The 21,295-nt window shown below is 47.6% G+C and overlaps 1 protein-coding gene across 1 annotated transcript; it reads right to left on the reverse strand.

Annotated features, from left to right (window-relative positions):
• Nucleotides 1-395: 395 nt before the first annotated feature.
• On the reverse strand, nucleotides 396-21,295 carry LOC144506657 (RNA-binding protein 7-like). Its single transcript, XM_078233061.1, has 5 exons — nucleotides 20,839-21,295; nucleotides 15,329-15,491; nucleotides 11,534-11,612; nucleotides 7,418-7,523; nucleotides 396-1,545 (listed from the first exon to the last, which is right to left on the reverse strand). The coding sequence occupies exons 1-5, from the start codon at nucleotides 20,929-20,931 to the stop codon at nucleotides 1,195-1,197; spliced, it is 792 nt and encodes a 263-aa protein (XP_078089187.1). The 5' UTR covers nucleotides 20,932-21,295; the 3' UTR covers nucleotides 396-1,194.

The raw sequence follows: 21,295 nt of genomic DNA on the forward strand, positions 1-21,295 counted from the left end.
CACTCTCTCAAGTGAGATGGTGATGGTGACTAAGTCACCAACGCTGGAGGGCTCAGTCCTGCCAGTGGCACAGGACATACGCAGGGGTTGGCTGAGGCTCGAGGACGTAAGGTACGGTTTGCTGAGTGCGAGTATGTCAGCTTGACATGTGGAACAACTCTCCCAATTTTGGCACAAGACCCCAAACGTTATAGAGAACTTTGCAGAGTCGACTGGACAGTGTGTGCCTTTGTCCTTTCCAGTGCCTCGGGAGATGGCGAGTGCTCTGTCCCATATCATTCCTCCTGCTGTGATTACAATATCACTACTGCAGTGCAACTCAAGGTTTAGTTACAATGTCTCTGAAGAAACATTCAACTTGTACAAGAAAATAACTTTTCAAGGTGAAGACAGAATTGTTTGCAATAATATTTAATTTGCTAAAGAGACAAAGAATTAGCCAGCTGTGGTATTCTCATATTCACAGCAGGAACCCGCAGTTGAAGGCAGTGTGAATCAGAGAAAGGCCTGGAATACTGCCAAACTATTCAACCCATGCCACCTTCAAAGGCAGTTCCCTGCCAGTAGCAACATTGTTGGACAGTCTACCATACAGTTTCGCCCAAGTGCAAGAATTAATTACATATCTTTCAGCCATATTAGTACCTTTGCAGAATGTTGCACGGAAACAATGAAGTATAAAGTGGTCCAATGCACTACTACTAATTCATCAACTCAAATTGCTCCTGCTTAGTGCCACCAGCAGAGAGAAGTGAGCAGAGGTTTACACCGGTTGCAGTCAGTTCTGAAGCTTCTCTCCAGGTACAGCCTATGTTTGGAGCGCCGTTAAATATGTTTCACATTATGAGTGGAGTGGGCATGAAATATTTCTGACGCCCATCAATAAATACTCTCCCAAACCCCATGTGATCACACTATCACCGTTAATCCAAGTGTGTGGCATCAACACTCTCAAAGCCACCTCCTCCACCTTCCTAACTTTACATCAGACCTGTGGATCTGGGCATCCAATTCAACTTGCCACCTGAACATTTCTCGGGGTATTTGGTTTAACCGTAAGTTCATATTAAACTGTTCTGATTCTTCCAGGTCTTTCATGCATCTTTCTTAGAGGGCAAAGGTTAGAGCCTCTATATTTGGTTCACTCGAAGCCCCCCCCCTTCCTCTGCCCCCATCGCTGTCCCACCACCACCATCAGTATTTCTTCTTTTTGGATTTGTGCTTTTTGTACTGGCGCCCCCGCTGCTTGCCGCTGGTCTGAAGCTTCTCCCGGCTTCTGCTGTCACTGTCGCTGTCGGACTCCCTTTCCTGCCCTCCTCCTCCGCCGCTGCTGCAGCAGTTCCCGTGGGTTGCGTCCCTCTGTTGCCAATCATCCCAGGCCGGCTGCTGTGACCTGGCCACAAGTTCCGGTGGCACTGGACTGAAAGGAGGCATCTGAGCCGTGAGTCCCACCTGCTGTGCCATTGCCTGGTAATATTGCTGCTGCTGCTGCTGTTGAACCGTCTGCGAATTGATGTGGTACTGCTGCAGCGTATAAGTGTTCATCTGAAAAGAAAAGCAAACTACCTTAAGAATGGCAAAACACCTCGGGATTTCTGCACCGTTCCCCCACACCATGTTTTCCCTTCATCCCTGAAAGCGTTGAATCCTGCAATTCCTCCAGGCATCCCGGTTGTGGGATCAGAAGCTGCTCCTCTTCCACGACCCGCTAAGCAAGCATCAACCAGCTGTTCAACAGGGGAGGGTGTCATACAGCAGGCCCTCTCACCTGATGCCAAAGCCAGCACCAAGTGCAGTGGTGGTGAAAGTGGCAAACATGATCGCGGGGTGGAAGCCCAGGGAATGTTAATTAGCAAGTGCAAAAAAAACGCAGGCACACAGCCAACCCCTCAAGTACAGTGCTCAGTGCTGAACTGTGCTACAGGGCTGTGAAAGGTGAGAAATACAAGGGAAAGCAAGCTGATTAATGGGATTGTACACCCAGAGCCATGAGGAACAAAAAAGTAAAGACTTGCATTTATATCGCAGTTGGACATCCCAAAGCATTTTACAGGCAATGAATGCAATCCCTGATGTAATATAGGAAACACCCATATATAACTGCAGCATTGATGTACCAGAATAATGCTGAGGCTAAAAGGGTTAAATTATGAAGTAAGGTTGCACAAATTCCCCTGAGCAAAGATCTAATTATAATCTAACTTTAAAATTATAGCATCTATACTCATTAGGCGCTTAATCACAAAATCACTGAGGGAGTGCTGCATTCTCAGAGGTGTGTCTGTCAATTGAGACTTTACACCGACATCCTGTAAATCCGCGTGACACTATTAGAAGAAGAACAGAGGAGTTCTCCTCTGTGTTCTGATCTAGGAAGGAATGTAGAAAGAGGCCATTCACCACTCAAACCTGTCTCGCCATTCAACCATAATCATAGGACAACTAGTTTGTCCAGGGGAGATGCCAAGATGCACTTCTTCACACAGAGGCAAATGGAAATCTCAAACTCTCTCCTCCTAAAGTTTATTTATTGATCACATTAGGCTTACATTAACACTGCAATGAAGTTACTGTGAAATTCCCCTATTCGCCACACTCCGGCACCTGTTCGGGTCAATGCACCTAACCAGCCTGCCTTTCAGACTGTGGGAGGAAACCGGAGCACCCGGAGGAAACCCACGCAGACACCGGGAGAACGTGCAAACTCCACACAGACAGTGACCCAAGTCGGGAATCGAACCCGGGTCCCTGGTGCTGTAAGGCAGCAGTGCTAACCACTGTGCTACCGTGCCACCCTCCAGAAGAGCTGCTGAAGTTGGGAGTCAATTGAAAATTCCAAACCGAGTTAGATTTTGCTGCAGAAGAATCTAAATGATCCCAAAACAAAGCGAGTTCACTCAACTGATTGCTGGGATGATGGGGCTGACCAATGAGGAATGGTTAGACCAGGGCCTGTATCCATTGGAGTTTAGAAAAATGAAAGGTAATCTTATTGAAACACTTACGCTCCCAAGGGGATTTTACAGGATAGATGCTGAGAGGATGTTTCCTCTTGTGGAGAGACTAGAACTAAGGGGCACAGTTTTAAACTAACAGGTCTCCCATTTAAGACAGAAATTGGGAGATTTTTCTTCTCTCAGTGGGTCGTCAGTCAATGGAATTCTCTTCCCCGTGGAGGCTGAGTCATTGAATAGTTTTAAGAATGAGATTGATTCCTGATTGACAAGGGAGTCAAAAGATATTAGGGGGGGGGGGGGGGGGGGAGAAGTGGAGTTGAGGTTACAAAGAACTCCAGCATAATCTGACTGAGTAGTGGAGCATGTTAACGAGGCTGAATGGGCCACTCCTGTGCCTGCTTGTATGTATGAGACGGTGAAGTTAAGGCAGACATCACTCATGATCTAACTGAATGGTGAAATAGCTTTGTGGGGATGAATGGTCTCTTCCTTCCTACATTCCTTCCTAGTTCAGAAGACGGAGGATCTTAGTATACTTCAAACAGTGCCATGCCACCTTTACAGGCCTCAGTATAAAGTCTCCATTGAAAGGTGCACTTCTGAGAGTGCAACACCACCTCAGTACTGGAGCATTCGCCGAGATTCTGTGATTAAGCACCGATGAACATAGGCACCTGGGAGAAACTTAGAGAGCTGATTGAGTTATTTAACAAGTTAAGGACAACAGATAAACAGGATGGAGATGCTTAATACATGATCGAGCTTTCCACTTCCTCCACCCCCATTTTATGCCACTGTGACCAAAATCTTCATCCATGCTTCGAGTCACGACAAAACTCCAACTCTCCAATGCCTTCCATCCTAGACAAATACCAAGTTTCCAACAATAAATGACTCGTGCCCATCACATCTGCTCCTGCTGGTAATCTCTGGCTGTCTGGACCTAATGCACTGGATTTGAAATCTCGTTCTTGCCTCAGGCATCCTACCTCTGCAACCCCTTTGCAGCCACACAGCGCAAGCCCATGTTCTCGGGTCCACTGACCATTGCCTCCTCTCTCCTACTGTCAGCCATCTTATTTCCCATTGCACTTTAGATGTCAATTCCAATGCAAATTTCTGTATATAGGTTTAAAATTTTAAAAACAAATTTAAAAACATCAAAAGCAGTCATTTGGAATACTGACACCCTCCAATAACACAATACTGTGGAACAGCTACTTCAATGACCTGTTTGAGTTACTAAACAACAATTTCATTTTATTATCTCAATGAAACATGCGGCAGCAATAGGACCATGGCGTCATACATGGTTTAATGTTCCTACCCTTTCAAATTGTGTGCTCTCTCATAAGCGCATGATAAAACTCTGATAAAACAATAAACCCCATATAATGTACCCTGTGATATAGTGGTGGACCCTCTGATATAATGGTGTATTCCCTGGTATAAATGTAACCACAGTAAGGAGTCTAACAATACCAGGTTAAAGTCCAACAGGTTTATTTGGTAGCAAACGCCACTAGCTTTCAGAGCGCTGCTCCTTCATCAGGTGGAGTGGGAGATCTGCTCACAAGCAGGGCATACAGAGACACAAACTCAATTTACAGAATAATGAATGGAATGCGAGTGTTTACAGTTAATCAAGTCTTAAAGGTACAGACAATGTGAGTGGAGAGAGCATTAAGCACAGGTTAAAGAGATGTGTATTGTCTCCAGACAGGACAGCCAGTGAGATTTTGCAAGTCCAGGCAAGTCGTGGGGGTTACAGATAGTGTGACATGAACCCAAGATCCCGGTTGAGGCCGTCCTCATGTGTGCGGAACCTGGCTATCCCCACAACTTGCCTGGACTTGCAAAATCTCACTGGCTGTCCTGTCTGGAGACAATACACATCTCTTTAACCTGTGCTTAATGCTCTCTCCACTCACATTGTCTGTACCTTTAAGACTTGATTAGCTGTAAGGACTCGCATTCCAATCATTATTCTGTAAATTGAGTTTGTGTCTCTGTATGCCCTGTTTGTGAGCAGATCTCCCACTCCACCTGATGAAGGAGCAGCATGCTCCGAAAGCTAGTGGCGTTTGCTACCAAATAAACCTGTTGGACTTTAACCTGGTGTTGTTAGACTCCTTACTGTGTTTACCCCAGTCCAACGCCGGCATCTCCACATCATAAATGTAACCTCCAGTTTAATACGCATATCTTCCGATAAACTAACTGTATAATGTTGCACCCTGATGAACAGTGCACCCTCTAATACAATGGTGTACCCTATGATAACCAAACGGTGTGCCCTCTGATAAAACAGTGTACCCGCTGACTTACCAATAGCAGCATCACGGAGGATTTTCTAGTATATGTAAAAATGGTACATGTGCGTGCATTTTGTCCATCCTACTCCAGATGTCACACTTTGTTACAGATGCAAAACAAGCTTTAAAAGAGAGAAAGAAAGCCAGTCACCTAATGTTTCTGACCTGGGGCCTGCTACTGATGAGCATTTTCCAATTTTCACTGTTCCCTCACACAACAATTAAACTCAAATCGATCTCCCAGCCTGTATTTACTTAACGACAATTAAATTTTGTGGCCTTCATTAGCTGATCTTAAAACAGGACAATAAAACATTACGTACCACAGTCCGGTCCTTACAAAACAATGTTCTATCATTGAACATTATTCAGCAAAGCGGCCTTACAGTTCTCATTTGTAATTTATTTTGATCTATAGCTTTGGTTTCCTTTCGCCGGCCTTACTCTACTTCTGCTCCTGGGCCTGGGTAAGCGCTGCTAATGGACCACCTGCGTTTTTGTTTAGATTGAGAGGCTTAAGGTGAAGTAAATTAAGAATGTCATGTTTAGGTGATGTTACATTGTGTTCTTTGAAAGCCTACGGAAGGAGATAGGAGATTCCTGGGAAAGAAAGCAAGAGTAGGGAAACGCTATGTTGGTTCTTGAATTCAAAACAGTAAGTTTGAAGGAGGCGTATTCCAGCATCATTGATGGTACAGCACACCCTTAGCAGCCTATATTACATGCTATTATATTGTCAACATCCTGGGGGTTACCATTAATCAGAAACTTAACTGGACCAGCTACATAAATGCTGTGGTTGCAAGAGCAGGTCAGATGCTGGGAATTCTGAGGTGACTCTCACCTCCCGACTCCTCAAAACCTGTCCACCATGTATAAGGCACAAGTCAAGCATGCGATGGAATACTTTCCACTCTCTACTGCCTGGATGAGCACAGCTCGATAACACTCAAGAAACTCGACATCATCCAGGACAAAGCAGACTGCTTGTTTGGCACTCCATCCACCACTTTCAATATCCACTCCCTCCACCACCAGCGCACTGTGGCAGCAGTGTGTACTATCTACAATTCACTGCAGAAACTCACCAAGGTTCTTCCAACAGCACCTTGCAATGGTGCAAGAAGGTGGCCACCTTCTCAAGGGCAGTTAACGAGGGGCAATAAATGCTGGCCTCGCCAGTGACACTTACATCCATGAACAAATACATTGAAAAAAAAATCTCTAGCGTGGAGACTGACTCAGAACCACCAAGTCAAGGAGCCAAAGCTGGAACACAACCTGTATGTTTCTCCAAGACTGAAGGAGCAAGCTGCTCTGCATTTTCTGTTTTTAATCTCCCGCCTAACACTGTCCGGCCTGTTCGGGAAGCACATGTCTACACCATCACGAGAGATTCCAAGCAGCTGAACCCGATTGCTTGCAATGTCGCACCCTGTTCAATTTGAGCTTCCGACCCTAGATTCTCCTTGTAACAAATATCATCTCCTCGTGCTGCCTTTCCCCACCTCAGCTACTGAAACCCACACCCATGCCTGCCACCTTCAGACAAAACCATTCCGGCAGTCTACTGTCTTGGCACGCTTCCCATTGTCCAATTTCATCTCATCTGAACTCTGTTTCCTATGTTCTCACTTGATTTGCACTGGCTCTTGGTCCAATGTTTCCATTCTAAAATTCCCATTGTTGTGTTAAAATCTCTCCACAGCTTCGGCCCCTCTTACTCTTTGTAGTGTCTGCTAGCTCCAGAACACTTCCCACAAAACTCTCCATGTTCTGCCCCTTTGTGCACACATATCCCTTTGCCCCATCAGTAAGGTTCTTCAGATCTCAGGCTCTGAAACTCCTCTTTAAACCTCACTGCATCTGTCTCCTTTTTCCAACCAACTTCTTTGACAAAGCTTTTGATCACTCACCCACCTTAACAGCACATTTTTTGTCTCAGCATTCATTTTTGCCTGACTATGCCTCTGTAAAGTGCCTTGGGACGGTCCGCTACATTAGCATCACTATATAAATGCAAGTTGCTGTTATAGGAAATACTGTTCACTGTCCCTGGGAGAGGTTGGTTACCTATTGAACGAGGCTTTAGGTCTGAAAGACCTCGGGTTTCCAATCCACAAGGCTTTATAATTTCATACTCACTCCAGCTTGCCAGTCGTAAGGGTCAGGATTGCTGAAGTTGTTGTTCATGGAGTATGGCGGAGGCAGGCACAAGGAAGAACTTGGTCTATCATGGAATGGAGAGTTCCTAAAACAATATACAATGAATATATTAACAGGGGACTAAGGAAGGCAAGGGCTGACCTATGCATCGCCCTCAGTTCACTGTACTACAATGGCCCCAAGATTTAAAAATATTTATCCAAGGTATTCAAAACTATGACCTCACCCTTCTCTTTCTCTGTAACCTTCTCCAGCTCTACAACTTTCCAAGATGTCTGTGCTCCTCTAATTCTGACTTTTGCACATCTGATTCTCACTGCTCCATCACAGACAGTTATGCTTTCAGCTGTTGTGTCTCAAGGTCTGGAATTCTCTCTCTGAACCTCTCTCTCCTCTTTCACGATGCTCCTTATAACCTCCCTCTTTAATGAAGCTTCTGGTCGCCTGTCCTAATATCATCTTTATCATGTTAAAGGCGCTACATCAGAGTTGGAAATATAATATAGAATCACAGCGCAGAAACAGGCCATTTGGCCAAACTAGTCTGTGATGGTGCTTACACAGTGCTTCCTCATCTCAGCTTTCCTGAATGGCTTTCTATGCCCTTTTTTTTAGTAATCAAGATTCCTTGTGAAAGCATCCAAGCTAACTGCCTGAACGATTGCTGTGGTGTTAAGTTCTACAGTCTAAGTCATGAGTAAAGGATTTGCTACTGATTCAGGAGTCAGCAACCTGCAGCTACAGGTGGTGGTCTTTGGCCTTTTCTAGTTGGGTCATGTTCACATGAAAAATGACTTTAAAAACTCAGAAGAGAGCTGTGTTTCTACTGGAAGGAGAAAAGGCTAATCATATGTATAAAATGCCTTGGGATTCTCCTTATTCCTGTCTACCAAGGACATTTTGGGACCCCTTTTTGCCCCCCCAACTCCCTGTTTGAGCATTTCTCTACTTTCCCTGTATTCAAGTGCTTCATCTGTTTTCAGTTGCCTAGACCTCGTGCATGCATCCTTTTTCTTTTTGGCTAAGACTGGCAATTTCCCTGGTCATCCACGGTTCCCAAATCCTGCCTTTCCTGTCCTTCCTTTTCACAGGCACATGCCTGTCCTGCACTCCGATCAACTGCACTGCCAAGTGAGGTGGTTCAGGCAGACACGTTAGCGACATTTAAGACTTATCTGGATAGACACATGAACAGACAGGGAATAGAGGGATACAGGCGCTTGGTCTAGATAGGACAACGTGATTGGCGCAGGCTTGGAGAACCAAAGGGCCTGTTCTTTTGCTGTACTGTTCTTTATCATTATGCAGCATCTTATGATTTTAAATTGTGTCTACAAAAAAACATCATTGTGCTCGAAGTACATCTATTTATGAGTGATGTAGCTACACCATGGTTATAGATAATGCTTCGAGCAACAGGTTTTACGGTTGCAACCATTATTGTTTTTAATACAGCCAAGATGATATGTTGTTCTGTATCGGTTAATAGAAGCTATTTTTTAAACCATGAGAACCAAGTGCCAAAAAATCATGTTAATTCCATACATCGTAAGCAAAAGCTTAATTTAAAGATGATTTTACTGACAACATTATAGTTAAGTCAAACAATGCAATAATTCAGAATTAGGTCTATTTTAATTCTAATATTTTTCTACCAATTAAATATACAACCTATACATTCTATGAGACACTTGGCAATTTGTCAAGTATCGGGTTTCATAATCGTAAATTCATGTCTTACAGCTCCTAATAGTTTTTATTTTTGGCACTTTGTGACAATACTGTGCCTTGAAGAAATGTATTTGAGTTGTGTTCGTGAGCAGGATCTCTTGTGGCAGTTCTACGCACTTGGGAGACACTCTGTTTATAACCAGCATCCTGTATTGTTGCTGCAGCAGCATAATTGCTTAATCTGAGCTAATGCTGTTCTGCCGTTCTTGGTGTTCCCCTGGGATTTTGCAGAGTGGGGCTTGATTAGGATGACTGACAGGTATGGTCATGTGACTGGGTACAGCTAGGCTTACACAGAGAACTCAAGCTCAGTCTGCTTTCTGGGAGGAGAAGAAGTGTCTCTATTTTCTGTCTCTGAAGTCTGGAGACTAAGAGCTACCAGAGATGAGGTTTACTTCTCTGAAGTTTTGAGGGTATATCGTTCTCTGAAAACTGTTGATTGGATCTCTGTCCAGAAGTGTTTTTAAGCTTGAAATCTAGTATCACATACGCATTTTTGGTTTCTGTCCTTACTGGTTCGACAGAAAGGATTCGTGTCTATGGGAAATACTGCTGAATTGGAACAATAGAAATAGCTAGCTGTTAAGAATTATATTTTGTCATGTTTAAGACTTTTATTTGGTAAAGGTTATGTTACTTCTTTTTGTTATATTCCAACTGTGTTCTTAAATAAAGTTTGTTTTGATATCAGCTTCCAAGTGGGTTACTTGAATCATACCTGGAGTGAAACATTTATGCTCCCCCCAGTGCCAAAATCAAATGTAAAAGTTAAGTCTAGGCTAACTTCATAACATACCTTGGAGTTCCTGGTCTGGTCTTTATCAACCCATTCTCTGCCCTCGTGGATTTATTAATAACTATCTTGTCTTTAGAGATCCTAGTTTTGAATTTTCTCACAAGTGGAAACATTCCCCCATATCTATTCTATCCGAACCATTCAGAACTCTTCTCTTTCCCAAATAAATTAACCCAACTTGTTCAATCTTTCATAAGAGCTGTATTCTCTCAGTTCTGGTAATATCCTTATAATACGGTATTTTGTAGTTTGGAGGAGGGGGGGAGGAGGGGGGAGGAGGGGGGGAGGAAGGGGGAGGGAGGGGGGGAAGGAGGGGGGGAAGGAGGGGGGGGAAGGAGGGGGGGGAAGGAGGGGGGGAAGGAGGGGGGGGAAGGAGGAGGGGGGAGGAGGAGGGGGGAGGAGGGGGGGAGGAGGGGGGGAGGAGGGGGGGAGGAGGGGGGGAGGAGGGGGGGAGGAGGGGGGAGGAGGGGGGGAGGAGGGGGGGAGGAGGGGGGGAGGAGGGGGGGGAGGAGGGGGGGAGGAGGGGGGGGGAGGAGGGGGGGGGGAGGAGGGGGGGGGAGGAGGGGGGGGAGGAGGGGGGGGGAGGAGGGGGGGAGGAGGGGGGGGGAGGAGGGGGGGGAGGAGGGGGGGAGGAGGGGGGGGGGAGGAGGGGGGGGAGGAGGGGGGGGGGAGGAGGGGGGGGGAGGGGGGGGGGAGGAGGGGGGGGAGGAGGGGGGGGAGGAGGGGGGGAGGAGGGGGGGGAGGAGGGGGGGGGAGGAGGGGGGAAGGAGGGGGGGGAAGGAGGGGGGGAAGGAGGGGGGGGAAGGAGGGGGGGGAAGGGGGGGGGAGGGGGGGGGAAGGAGGGGGGGAGGAGGGGGGGGAGGAGGGGGGGGAGGAGGGGGGGGAGGAGGGGGGGGAGGAGGGGGGGGAGGAGGGGGGGGAGGAGGGGGGGAGGAGGGGGGGAGGAGGGGGGGAGGAGGGGGGGAGGAGGGGGGAGGAGGGGGGAGGAGGGGGGAGGAGGGGGGGAGGAGGGGGGAGGAGGGGGGGAGGAGGGGGGGAGGAGGGGGGAGGAGGGGGGAGGAGGGGGGGAGGAGGGGGGGATGGGGAAAAGGGGAAGTGGTGAAGAGAGAGAGAGGAGATGAAGAATAGGGAGTGATTGTACTGCTTCTATGCCAGATTGGAAGTGTAAATGACTTCCTCTGTCAACAGCTCGGTGATGCAGGACAGGACCCACTGGAGAAATAACTCCCTCTTCTGATTTTCATGTTCCCTCACCCAACAACCATGGGAAAGTATCTGGCTTTCAGTAAGAGCCTCGGCACATACCTGAGCTAGGAAATTCAGTGACATGGGGTTACTGAACAATGCTGGCTACCGAAGTTGCAGGTTGGATCTTTTCATTTCATTAATACATATTTACCCCGTTCTCCCTCTCCTAAAGGTGCTGGTTCTTGCAGTCCTCACAAACCAGCCTGGAGAATACCAGCAGGTTACAGGGATAGCGGGAGGTCCCTTATCCAATAATCTCTGGCAAGTACGGAAAGAGCGCACCTTTCGCTGTGTAGCAATGAAAAAGTACTGTTCTGTACCTGCTATCTTGTGGTGCTCGGCATTGTATGTTGTCCAGTCCCGGGTATACTGTGCTTAGGTCCACTGTATGAGAGCTCCCTGCAACACAGACAAACACAGCTACCCTGATATCATCACAAAACATATTGCTGCTGCTAAACTCATAAAAGGTGGTATCAGTTACAATGTGCTGTCAAAACCATTAGCTTTTTGGACAGTGCTCTTCTATTATACACTCAATTTACTCCAATTGCCCAATCACTAACAAAAGCAAGTTAGAACTCCTTGTTTCATTTCAGTATAGACTGGGCTGCAATTATGATCGTACAATCAAAACAGATTGTTCCCTCAATTTAATTAACCTCCTATGATTGAAAAGAACTGTTCTTTTATATACTATCAGGATTAATACCCGTAGGAGAGTTCCAAACTTCCATTATTCTTTGTGCAAAGTCATGTTTCTTGACATTACCCTTGAATGCCCAGGTTGAATTTATCAGCCCCCACCCCCCTCCCCACCACACCACGAGAGAAAATAGTTTCTCCCTACCCTATGGATTCCTACTACCACCTTAAAGACCCCAACTTTGTCACTCCTTATGTTCTTTCATTGCCACTGGTGTCAAAGTCACCGAGTTCCCTTCCCTCCCTTCCCTGCTGCCTTCCTAACAGCACAGTGGGTGTACCTACACCACAAAGACTGCAGCGATTCAAGAAGGCAGCTCATCAACACCCTTTCAAGAGCAATTTAATTAGAATTAAATAATTCTAGCCTTGCCAGCAACGCTCACATCCCATGAATAAAAACAAAAATACATGTTTAATACACAATCTTGGAGTAGTTGTAGGGGTTAACTAACAACAGCACTATCAGTCTTGGATTGCTGAGACAATTAGGAATGGTGCCAGTTAGTTTGGGGAGGAGAAGGGGAGTGTGAGAGATGAATAGCTCTCTCTGTAATAAATATCAAATAAAGATAAGTTAGTGAAGGCCACGCAGAAGGCTGCGGTGAGTCACGTAGAGAGAAAAATGAACAAAGTGTAGCAATAGTTTCAGCAATGGCGAGCAGTAACTCTGATTTATTTATTCATTCAGGGCCAGCATTTACCACCCATTTACTGCTGGGCCATTTATAGAATCATAGAAACCCTACAGTGCAGAAAGAGGCCATCTGGCCCATCGAGTCTGCACCGACCACAATCCCACCCAGGCCCTACCCCCATATCCCTACACATTAACCCGCTAATCCCTCGAACCTACGCATCTCAGGACACTAAGGGGCAATTTTAGCATGGCCAATCAACCTAACCCGCACATCTTTGGACTGTGGGAGGAAACCGGAGCACCCGGAGGAAACCCACGCAGACACGAGGAGAATGTGCAAACTCCACACAGACAGTGACCCAAGCCAGGAATCGAACCCACGCCCCTGGAGCTGTGAAGCAGCAGTGCTAACCACTGTGCTACCGTGCCGCCCAATTTCAGAGGATATTTAAAAGTCAACCACATTGTTGTGGCTCAGGAGTCACATGTAAGCCAGACTGGGTAAGGGTGGCAGATTTCCTTCCCTAAAGAGCATTAGTGAACCAGATGGGTTGATATGACATTCGACAATGGTTTCATAGACTATTACTAGACTTCTTCATTCCAGATTTTTATTTAATTCAAATTTCACTATCTGCCATGATGGGATTCAAACTCAAGTCCCTGGAGCGGGTCTGGATTACTAGCCCAGTGACAATACAGCCTCCCCCACTTAATGACACCTCCAGCCAATATACTAATCACGCACAGGGGGAACATGCTGGTGTAGTAACTTTAGAAAAATCTAAATGAACCACAATGCACCAAAGCTCTTCTGGGACCTATAACTAGTTTTATTTGGGCTAGGACGAGCACTCAAAATGACATAACTTTAGGTCTCAAACAGTGGGCAGCACAGTGGTTCGCACTGCTGCCTCACAGCTCCAGGGACCCGGGTTCGATTCCCGGCTTGGGTCACTGTCTGCGCGGAGTCTGCACATTCTACCTGTGTCTGCGTGGGTTTCCTCCGGGTGCTCCGGTTTCCTTCCACAGTCCAAAGATGTGCGGGTTAGGTTGATTGGCCATGCTGAATTGTCCCTTAGTGTTCCTGGATGTGTAGGTTAGAGGGATTAACGGGATAAATGTGTGGGGTTGTGGGAATAAGGCCTGGGGTGGGATTGTTGTCAGTGTAGACTCGATGGGCCAAATGGCCTCCTTCTGCACTGTAGGGTTTTTATGATTCTAGTTCATTGTTCATGACTATTCCTGAGAACCAATTTCATTGATACTGCACAAAATGGCTTATGTCAATAAAGGAAATGAATCAGACATCTCAGTGTTCCCTGCTCCACTAACATGTATCGAAGGGAAATGTCATATGACAATATCTGATCAAACAATCTCTAAACCTACCTCTCACTTAAGGGATTAGTGGAAATATCGATTTTCACATTCAAACTGGAACACACAATCATTTTGACATTTGACTGCAGGACTGAAGGAGTAGTGCATTGTTGGAGAGGCTGTCTTTCAAATGAGACGTGAAGTGAGGTCCTGTTGACCAGATGGATATAAAAGATCGCCTGGCACTTTTCAAAGAAGGTTCTCCCAGTATTATGGCCTGCAACTGTCCCTCAACAAACACTAATGAAACAGATTAACAGGCCATGTGTTGTTTCTGGGACACTGCTGTGAACTAAAGGGCTAAAGCAGTTGTCTATTGAACAACGACTATATATGGTTGTAAATTAGTTTAAAGTTTTTAAAAAGTTTATTTATTAGTGTCACAAGGAGGCTTGCATTAACACCGCAATGAAGTTACTGTGAAAATTCCCTAGTCGCCTCACTCCGGTGCCTGTTCGGGTACACTGAGGGAGAATTTACCACGGCCAATGCACCCAACCAGCACATCTTTCAGTCTGTAGGAGGAAACCGGAGCACCCGGAGGAAACCCACACAGACACAGAGAAAACATGCAGATTCCGCACAGACAGTGACCTAAGCCAGGAATCAAACCCAGGTCCCTGGCGCTGTGAGGCAGCAGTGCTAACCACTGTACCACCGTGCCACCCATTTATTCTTGAATTAAAATATAACCATTTACATAGAGATCAGGATCTGATGCCTTGATTGATTTTTCACCTCTGCAATATTGAGATCAATGGAAGCCCCTAAAATAGTGTCAGCCATGGTGCAAGTGGGCAGCATTCATTTCCCTGAATCAGAAGGATAATGCTTTAAATCCCCCTCCAGAGCACACAAGCTAGGACATCACTCCAGCCCAGTATAAAGTATAAAAGTGTATTTATCAGTGTCACAAGTAGGCTTACATTAACACTGCAATGAAGTTACTGTGAAAATCCCTTAGTCGCCACACTCCCGCACCTGTTCGGGTACACTGAGGGAGAATTTAGCATGGCCAATGCACCCTAACCAGCACTGTGGAAGGAAACTGGAGCACCCGGAGGAAACCCACGCGGACACGGGGAGGACGCACAAACAGTGACCCAAGTTAGGAATCGAACCAGGGTTCCCTGGCGCTGTGGGGCAGCAGTGCCAGCCACTGTACCACCATGCCGCCAGGAACTAACAATCTGCTTAAATCTTCTTCTCAACGTCTAGATTTCCTCAAGGTACATAGTGCTGCAATGGCCTCTGGCTCTCTCTGATCAATGGGCTGCTCTGGCAGAGAAATAGGAGACCCAATACAACAGAAATCAGCAGCTCGAAAAACCACTGGCACAAACCCACTGTGCCAGCGAGTGCTAAAGTGTAGAACCACATGACATACCAGAGCGATACTGTAGATTCAGCGGTCTACCGTATAATCTGATTCCGTTTAGCAAGGTGATGGCGTATGGAACGGACTCGGTGTGCTTGAAGCAGACAAAGCCATAGGTCTTCTGCCTGCCATCCTTGTCTTTAGCTATGTGCACCTTGGTCAATGGTCCAGCCTGCAATCACACAACAGCATCAGTCGTAACGCTCACTGACATGTTAGCATCATAGAACTTTGCAGCGAAGGAGGCCACTTGGCCCATCGTGCCTGTGCTGTCTCTTGCCCAAAGAGATTGGGACAGGTACTTTAAAAGAGAAAGATTTGGAAAAGAGCAGAAATAACAGTACCAAAGAACCAGTACAGACAGGATAGGCTGACTAGCCTCGTTCTATTATATATCGCATCATGATTCAAAGGAACTTCTTAAGTTCCTGGCAGCCCATGGGACTTGCAATTATTCGAAAAACACTGTGGATCGGTGAGCTAAACGGGCTGAACGACTTCTGCTTGAAACTATCCGTGCGTGCAGTGCAATATAGTTCCAGCAGTTGAGAGAATGCAAATATCTCAGATGTTTATTAAAGTCTGAGTCAGAGTGCTCCTCTCTCAGCATCTTTCTGGGACTAACTGAGGGAGCTACCTACCAAAATATCTCCAATGTGGGGGGGAAGAAGAATTTTATTTAGAATTAATAAAATACATTATTAAGTTATTGCAGAGAAACAGGTTTTTTGGCACAAGTTTGTGGCATAGTTTTTGTACCCTTCCTCCAACTCTCCTCATCTAACCCCACCAATAAAATTGCTAGCTCTTTCTCCCTTGTGTGTTTGTCTGGTTCCCGCTTAAAAACATCTCTATTATTTGTCTCAACCACTCCCTGTGGTGTCGAGAGCCACCTTCACTTCACTCTCTGAGCGAAGGTGCTTCTTTGGAAAAACAAACTCCTGTAGCTGCTTGGGATTTGAAACCAAAAACAGAAGGTGCTGGAAAATCTCAGCAGGTCTGACAGCAGCTGTGGAGAGAGAATAGAGCTAGCGTTTCGCGTCTGGATGACCCTTCGTCAGTTCTGACGAAGGGTCATCCAGACGCGAAACATTGGCTCTATTCTCTCTCCACAGAAAGGGCGGCGCGGTGGTTAGCACTACTGCCTCACAGAGCCAGGGACCCGGGTTCAATTCCAGCCTTGGGTCACTGTCTGTTGTGGGGTTTGCACTTTCTCCCTGTGTTTGCGTGGGTTTCCTCCGGGTGCTCCCATTTCCTCCCACAGTCCGAAAGATGTGCGGGTTAGGTTGATTGGCCATGCGAGATTGACCCTAGTATCAGGGGGATTAGCAGGGTAAATATGTGGGGTTACGGGAATGGGACCTGGGTAGGATTGTGGTCGTTGCAGACTCGATGGGCTGAATGGCCTCCTTCTGCACTGTATGGATTCTATTACAAAAAGATGCTGTCAGACCTGCTGAGATTTTCCAGCATTTTCTGTTTTTGTTTCAGATTCCAGCATCCGCAGTACTTTGCCTTGACAACTCCTAAGTAATTGAAGAACAAAGAGTCATGTTAGACTCGAAACATTAAATCTGTTTCTCTCGGCACCAGCCCAGATGCTGCCACCAACCTTGCTGAGTCTTTCCAGCACTTTTGTTTTTTGTTATTATGCATCTTTTGAATTCCTTTCTGCACCTGTCACTGACTATCTCATTCCTGTGAACCCGTTCCAATCACATATTTAGGGCATGTTCTACATTGAGAGTTCAAACTGTCACTCAGATTTAAAAAGGGTACTGGGGAATTTCCAAACCAGGCACCGGAAAGGTTAATTTACCCATCCTCTGTCTTGATCAAAGAACAAAGAAAATTACAGCACAGGCCCTTTGGCCCTCCAAGCCTGCACCGACCATGCTGCCCGATTTAACTAAAACCCCCTACCGTTCCAGGGACCATATCCCTCTATTCCCATCCTATTCATGTATTTGTCAAGACGTCCCTTAAAAGTCACTATCGTATCTGCTTCCACTACCTCCCCTGGCAACGCATTCCAGACACCCACCATCCTGTGTGTAAAAAATCTGCCTCGTACATCTCCTTTAAACCTTGCCCGTCGCACCTTAAACCTATGCCCCCTGGTGATTGACTCTTCCACCACAGGAAAAAGCTTCAGACTATCCACTCTGTCCATGCCTCTCATAATCTTGTAGACTTCTATCAGGTCACCCCTCAATCTCCGTCATTCTTGTGAGAACAAATCAAGTTTCTCCAGCCTCTCCTCATACTGATGCCCTCCATACTGAGTTTTTCACTCAGAACACACACTCATTCTCAGTAGTATCAAAGAAATCAGCAGAGTTGAAGCTGTAACCCTTGTGCACCTGGACTCATCAAAGCAGAGCTGTCTCCAGACTGCGCACAGAGCAGATACTGGCAAGGAAGAGGCTTGTCGGGGCGTCTGTCTGACAGCAAATCCAACCACATGTCTAAAGTCTGAAAGGATGAGGAAGATTCTCCCTTTTTTAAGTGCCTTGATGGGAACTCTCTCCCGTGGCCCCGAGCAGTAAACCCCTCACCTCTGCACCCTTCCGATCATGGCCTCTTGTGCACCCCAGAATCCCTTCACTCCACCAATTGCAACTGTGCATCAGACTCTGCAATTGTGCCTCTAAACCACTCTGTCCCTCCCTCCTCCTCAAAGAAACCTCTTTGGTGAAGATTTCATCCTCCTCCCCACACAACAAAATCCGAATTTCCTGCTTTGGTTCAGCACCCATTTGCATTCCGATTACACCTCTGTAACTTTAAGTGCCAGCCATGGTTCAGTGTAACACCCTTGCATCCAAGTTTCACAAGATCTTTTCTTTGGTGGGGGTGGGGCAGGTGTTTTTGCGTGAGGTTTTTCTGGGGTATTTTATGGGACGAGTGGATTCTGAAGGGAATGGGTTTGAAGTATATATATTTAGTGGAGAAATGCTACAGGGGCAATCCCTGGTAAAGATTTTGCCCATAGATTTATGGGAATATTTCAGGGTGGGAATATATCCAACAGGACATATTTGAAGGGAAGGATTTTTGGGGGCATATTTTCTCAGGGTAGATTATCAGCGGTAGATTTTATGGGAAAATTTCAGTGTGGGATCCCCAGGAGGGAATGGGTTTTAGGGGAATTTTCAGAGGGGATATTTAGGAGGAAGGCTTTACTCAGGTCTACTTTCAGAGGGTTGATTTTGAAGCAGTTAATTTTCAGAGTAATCCTCACAGTCTGAGGATTCGGGGTAGACCATTTAGAATGGAGGTGAGGAGACATTTCTTCACCCAAAGAGTGGTGAGCCTGTGGAATTCATTACCACAGGAAGTAGTTGATGCCAAAACATTGAATGTATTCAAAAGGTGGTTGGATATAGCATTTGGGACGAATGGGATCAAAGGTTACGGGGAAAAAGCAGGATTAGGCTATTGAATTGGACAATCAGCCATGATCGTAATAAATGGGGAAGCAGCGCAAAGAGCCAAATGGCCTCCTCCTGCTCCTCACTTCTATGTTTCAATGTTTCTATGTAATTTGCAGGGGTGATTTTCGGGGGGGTTGATTTTCGGGGGGGGTTGATTTTCGGGGGGGTTGATTTTCGGGGGGGTTGATTTTCGGGGGGGATTTTAAGGGGGGGGATTTTAAGGGGGGGTGGTTTTCGGGAGGGGTGGTTTTCGGGGAGGGGTGGTTTTCACGGGGGGTTGGTTTTCGGGGGCGGGTTGGTTTTCGGGGGGGGTTGGTTTTCGGGGGCGGGTTGGTTTTCGGGGGCGGGTTGGTTTTCGAGGGGATGATTTTCGAGGGGGTGATTTTTGGGGGGGTGATTTTCGGGGGGGTGATTTTCGGGGGGGGTGATTTTCGGGGGGGTGATTTTCGGGGGGGTGATATTCGGGGGGGTTGATTTTCAGGGGGGGTTGATTTTCGGGGGGGTGATTTTCGGGGGGGTGATTTTTGGGGGGATTTGAAGGGGGGGTGGTTTTCGGGGAGGGGTGGTTTTCGGGGAGGGGTGGTTTTCACGGGGGGTTGGTTTTCGGGGGGGTTGGTTTTCGGGGGCGGGTTGGTTTTCGGGGGCGGGTTGGTTTTCGAGGGGATGATTTTCGGGGGGGTGATTTTCGGGGGGGTGATATTCGGGGGGGTTGATTTTCAGGGGGGGTTGATTTTCGGGGGGGTTGATTTTCGGGGGGGTTGATTTTCGGGGGGGATTTTAAGGGGGGGATTTTAAGGGGGGGTGGTTTTCGGGAGGGGTGGTTTTCGGGGAGGGGTGGTTTTCACGGGGGGTTGGTTTTCGGGGGCGGGTTGGTTTTCGGGGGCGGGGTTGGTTTTCGGGGGGGGTTGGTTTTCGGGGGCGGGTTGGTTTTCAGGGGCGGGTTGGTTTTCGAGGGGATGATTTTCGAGGGGGTGATTTTTGGGGGGGTGATTTTCAGGGGGGTGATTTTCGGGGGGGTGATTTTCGGGGGGGTGATATTCGGGGGGGTTGATTTTCAGGGGGGGGTGATTTTCAGGGGGGTGATTTTCAGGGGGTGATTTTCGGGGGGGTGATTTTCAGGGGCGGTGATTTTCGGAGGGGTGATTTTCAGGGGGGGTGATTTTCTGGGGGTGATTTTCGGGGGGGTGATTTTCTGGGGGTGATTTTCGGGGGGGTGATTTTCGGGGGGGTGATTTTCAGGGGGGGTGATTTTCGGGGGGGGTGATTTTCAGGGGGGGTGATTTTCGGGGGGTGATTTTCGGGGGGTGATTTTCGGGGGGTGATTTTCAGGGGGTGATTTTCAGGGGGGGTGATTTTCAGGGGGGGTGATTTTCAGGGGGGTGATTTTCAGGGGGTGATTTTCGGGGGGGGTGATTTTCGGGGGGGTGATTTTCAGGGGGGTGATTTTCAGGGGGGTGATTTTCAGGGGGTGATTTTCAGGGGGTGATTTTCAGGGGGGTGATTTTCGGGGGGTGATTTTCGGGGGGGGTGATTTTCGGGGGGGTGATTTTCAGGGGGGTGATTTTCAGGGGGGTGATTTTCAGGGGGTGATTTTCAGGTGGTGATTTTCAGGGGGGTGATTTTCAGGGGGGTGATTTTCAGGGGGGTGATTTTCAGGGGGGTGATTTTCAGGGGGTGATTTTCAGGGGGTGATTTTCAGGGGGGTGATTTTCAGGGGGTGATTTTCGGGGGGGGGTGATTTTCAGGGGGTGATTTCCTGGGGGTGATTTTCAGGGGGGTGATTTTCGGGGGGTGATTTTCGGGGGGGGTGATTTTCGGGGGGGTGATTTTCAGGGGGGTGATTTTCAGGGGGGTGATTTTCAGGGGGGTGATTTTCAGGGGGTGATTTTCAGGGGGTGATTTTCAGGGGGGTGATTTTCAGGGGGTGATTTTCGGGGGGGGGTGATTTTCAGGGGGTGATTTCCTGGGGGTATCTCGGGCTGGGCTGAGTGTGGGGGGTATTTTGAGGGGATATTGTGAAGGGAATGGGGGTGTTTCTGGGCGCGTTATACAGTTTATTAAATAATCTATTTGGCCTTTTACCTGCAGGAAGAGCTCGAACAGGATCTCCTCCCGAGTGTTGCTGTCCAGGTTCCCCACAAATATAGTCCTGTCCGCCTCGTCCTGTTTACTCATGGCCCCGGGCCCCCCTTCTCCCTCCGGCTCACCATCAATCCCCGGCCCCAAGCCGCACTGCCATTCTCCCCGCGACCGCCACACAGCCCACAACCGGGAACCCTCCCGGCCACAGGGGGCGCCAGAGCCGGAGGACCCAGTCCACAGTTAGCGGGGTGTCGGACTTCCAGACACAGGCGGCGCTACAGCCGGAGGACCCAATCCACAGTTCGACGGGGAGGACTCCCAACCACAGGGGGGCGGTAGCTCTGGAGGAACCCTGTTCACGGTTAGCGGGGTGGAGGACTCCCAGCCACAAGGGGCGGTATCTTAGGAGGGGTTCGGCGCAGCGTTAATTCGCTGAGGTACTCCGAGTTGACGGGTG

The sequence above is a fragment of the Mustelus asterias genome, chromosome 17 (genome assembly GCF_964213995.1).
Source record: "Mustelus asterias chromosome 17, sMusAst1.hap1.1, whole genome shotgun sequence".
NCBI classification, from domain to species: domain Eukaryota; kingdom Metazoa; phylum Chordata; class Chondrichthyes; order Carcharhiniformes; family Triakidae; genus Mustelus; species Mustelus asterias.

Coding starts and splice junctions, on each gene's coding strand:
- LOC144506657 (XM_078233061.1), bottom strand. CDS start 20,931: ATGAGTAAACAGGACGAGGCGGACAGGACTATATTTGTGGGGAACCTG. Junction 15,492..20,838: donor TGTTCGAGCTCTTCCTGCAG/GTAAAAGGCCAA, acceptor GTGTGATTGCAG/GCTGGACCATTGACCAAGGT. Junction 1,546..7,417: donor CTTACGACTGGCAAGCTGGA/GTGAGTATGAAA, acceptor TTTTCTTTTCAG/ATGAACACTTATACGCTGCA.